This window comes from Oncorhynchus masou, unplaced genomic scaffold (assembly GCF_036934945.1).
Source record: "Oncorhynchus masou masou isolate Uvic2021 unplaced genomic scaffold, UVic_Omas_1.1 unplaced_scaffold_2752, whole genome shotgun sequence".
Lineage (NCBI taxonomy): Eukaryota > Metazoa > Chordata > Actinopteri > Salmoniformes > Salmonidae > Oncorhynchus > Oncorhynchus masou.
The window spans coordinates 22,501-25,000 of NW_027009183.1; the positions used below are offsets into that span (position 1 = coordinate 22,501).

The 2,500-nt window shown below is 42.1% G+C and overlaps 1 protein-coding gene across 2 annotated transcripts in view; it reads right to left on the bottom strand.

Moving 5' to 3' along the window:
• LOC135533868 (transcription factor MafG-like) overlaps nucleotides 1-2,500 on the bottom strand; it is a 35,726-nt gene that overhangs the window by 18,331 nt on the left and 14,895 nt on the right. The window contains exon 2 of one of the 2 annotated variants that reach the window (XM_064961072.1): nucleotides 178-231. The exons of the other annotated variant lie outside the window; for it this stretch is intronic. Coding sequence (XP_064817144.1) covers nucleotides 178-222 — 45 coding nt within the window. The 5' untranslated portion in view covers nucleotides 223-231. The remainder of the gene's footprint in view (nucleotides 1-177; nucleotides 232-2,500) is intronic. 2 annotated transcript variants of the gene reach the window in all.

Below are 2,500 nucleotides of genomic sequence, written 5' to 3' on the forward strand. Positions count from 1 at the left end.
GAGAGAGAGAGAGAGAGAGAGAGAGAGAGAGAGAGAGAGAGAGAGAGAGAGAGAGAGAGAGAGAGCATGAATAAGGGAGAGAAAGAGAGTTTGAGAAAAAGCAACTAAGGGAAGGAGAGCGAGCAAGCGAGAGAGAGAGAGAGAGAGAGACAGGCATATCAAAAATAGACTAAAAACCTCAGAGCTCCACTCGTTTTTTAATCCCATCTCTCGACCCTCCATCTCTCCTTCCTAGAAAAACAGAGAGAGCAGGTCTTATTGATCTAGGCAGTTTGAGGTGTGACGAGAGAGAGGTCAATCATTTAAGTTTAACGCTTTGTGTTCCGGCTAATTGTGAATTAGAAACCAGTTCAGTGATAATGGAGAGAAAGAGCGACAGAGAGAGAGAGAACGAGAGAGAGAGAAAGAGCGACAGAGAGAGAAAGAGAGAGAGAAAGAGGAAGTTATTAACTTGCAGCAGAGCGTGAAATAAGAAAGACAACAGAGGAGTTAAGAGAGAAAACAAGAAGATGGAGAGAGAACAGAGGGAGTTAAGAGAGAGAGAAAAAACAAGAAGATGAAGAGAGAACAGAGGGAGTTAAGAGAGAAAACAAGAAGATGGAGAGAGAACAGAGGGAGTTAAGAGAGAAAACAAGAAGATGGAGAGAGAACAGAGGGAGTTAAGAGAGAGAGAGAAAACAAGAAGATGAAGAGAGAACAGAGGGAGTTAAGAGAGAAAACAAGAAGATGGAGAGAGAACAGAGGGAGTTAAGAGAGAAAACAAGAAGATGGAGAGAGAACAGAGGGAGTTACGAGAGAAAACAAGAAGATGGAGAGAGAACAGAGGGAGTTAAGAGAGAAAACAAGAAGATGGAGAGAGAACAGAGGGAGTTAAGAGAGAAAACAAGAAGATGGAGAGAGAACAGAGGGAGTTGAGAGAGAGAGAGAGAAAACAAGAAGATGGAGAGAGAACAGAGGGAGTTAAGAGAGAAAACAAGAAGATGGAGAGAGAACAGAGGGAGTTAAGAGAGAAAACAAGAAGATGGAGAGAGAACAGAGGGAGTTAAGAAGAGAAAACAAGAAGATGGAGAGAGAACAGAGGGAGTTAAGAGAGAAAACAAGAAGATGGAGAGAGAACAGAGGGAGTTAAGAGAGAAAACAAGAAGATGGAGAGAGAACAGAGGGAGTTAAGAGAGAAAACAAGAAGATGGAGAGAGAACAGAGGGAGTTAAGAGAGAAAACAAGAAGATGGAGAGAGAACAGAGGGAGTTAAGAGAGAAAACAAGAAGATGGAGAGAGAACAGAGGGAGTTAAGAGAGAAAACAAGAAGATGGAGAGAGAACAGAGGGAGTTAAGAGAGAGAGAAAAACAAGAAGATGGAGAGAGAACAGAGGGAGTTAAGAGAGAAAACAAGAAGATGGAGAGAGAACAGAGGGAGTTGAGAGAGAGAGAGAGAAAACAAGAAGATGAAGAGAGAACAGATGGGAGTTAAGAGAGAGAGAGAAAACAAGAAGATGGAGAGAGAACAGAGGAGTTAAGAGAGAGAGAGAAAACAAGAAGATGGAGAGAGAACAGAGGGAGTTAAGAGAGAGAGAGAAAACAAGAAGATGGAGAGAGAACAGAGGGAGTTAAGAGAGAGAGAGAAAACAAGAAGATGGAGAGAGAACAGAGGGAGTTAAGAGAGAAAACAAGAAGATGGAGAGAGAACAGAGGGAGTTAAGAGAGAAAACAAGAAGATGGAGAGAGAACAGAGGGAGTTACGAGAGAAAACAAGAAGATGGAGAGAGAACAGAGGGAGTTAAGAGAGAAAACAAGAAGATGGAGAGAGAACAGAGGGAGTTAAGAGAGAAAACAAGAAGATGGAGAGAGAACAGAGGGAGTTGAGAGAGAGAGAGAGAAAACAAGAAGATGGAGAGAGAACAGAGGGAGTTAAGAGAGAAAACAAGAAGATGGAGAGAGAACAGAGGGAGTTAAGAGAGAAAACAAGAAGATGGAGAGAGAACAGAGGGAGTTAAGAAGAGAAAACAAGAAGATGGAGAGAGAACAGAGGGAGTTAAGAGAGAAAACAAGAAGATGGAGAGAGAACAGAGGGAGTTAAGAGAGAAAACAAGAAGATGGAGAGAGAACAGAGGGAGTTAAGAGAGAAAACAAGAAGATGGAGAGAGAACAGAGGGAGTTAAGAGAGAAAACAAGAAGATGGAGAGAGAACAGAGGGAGTTAAGAGAGAAAACAAGAAGATGGAGAGAGAACAGAGGGAGTTAAGAGAGAAAACAAGAAGATGGAGAGAGAACAGAGGGAGTTAAGAGAGAGAGAGAAAACAAGAAGATGGAGAGAGAACAGAGGGAGTTAAGAGAGAAAACAAGAAGATGGAGAGAGAACAGAGGGAGTTGAGAGAGAGAGAGAGAAAACAAGAAGATGAAGAGAGAACAGATGGGAGTTAAGAGAGAGAGAGAAAACAAGAAGATGGAGAGAGAACAGAGGAGTTAAGAGAGAGAGAGAAAACAAGAAGATGGAGAGAGAA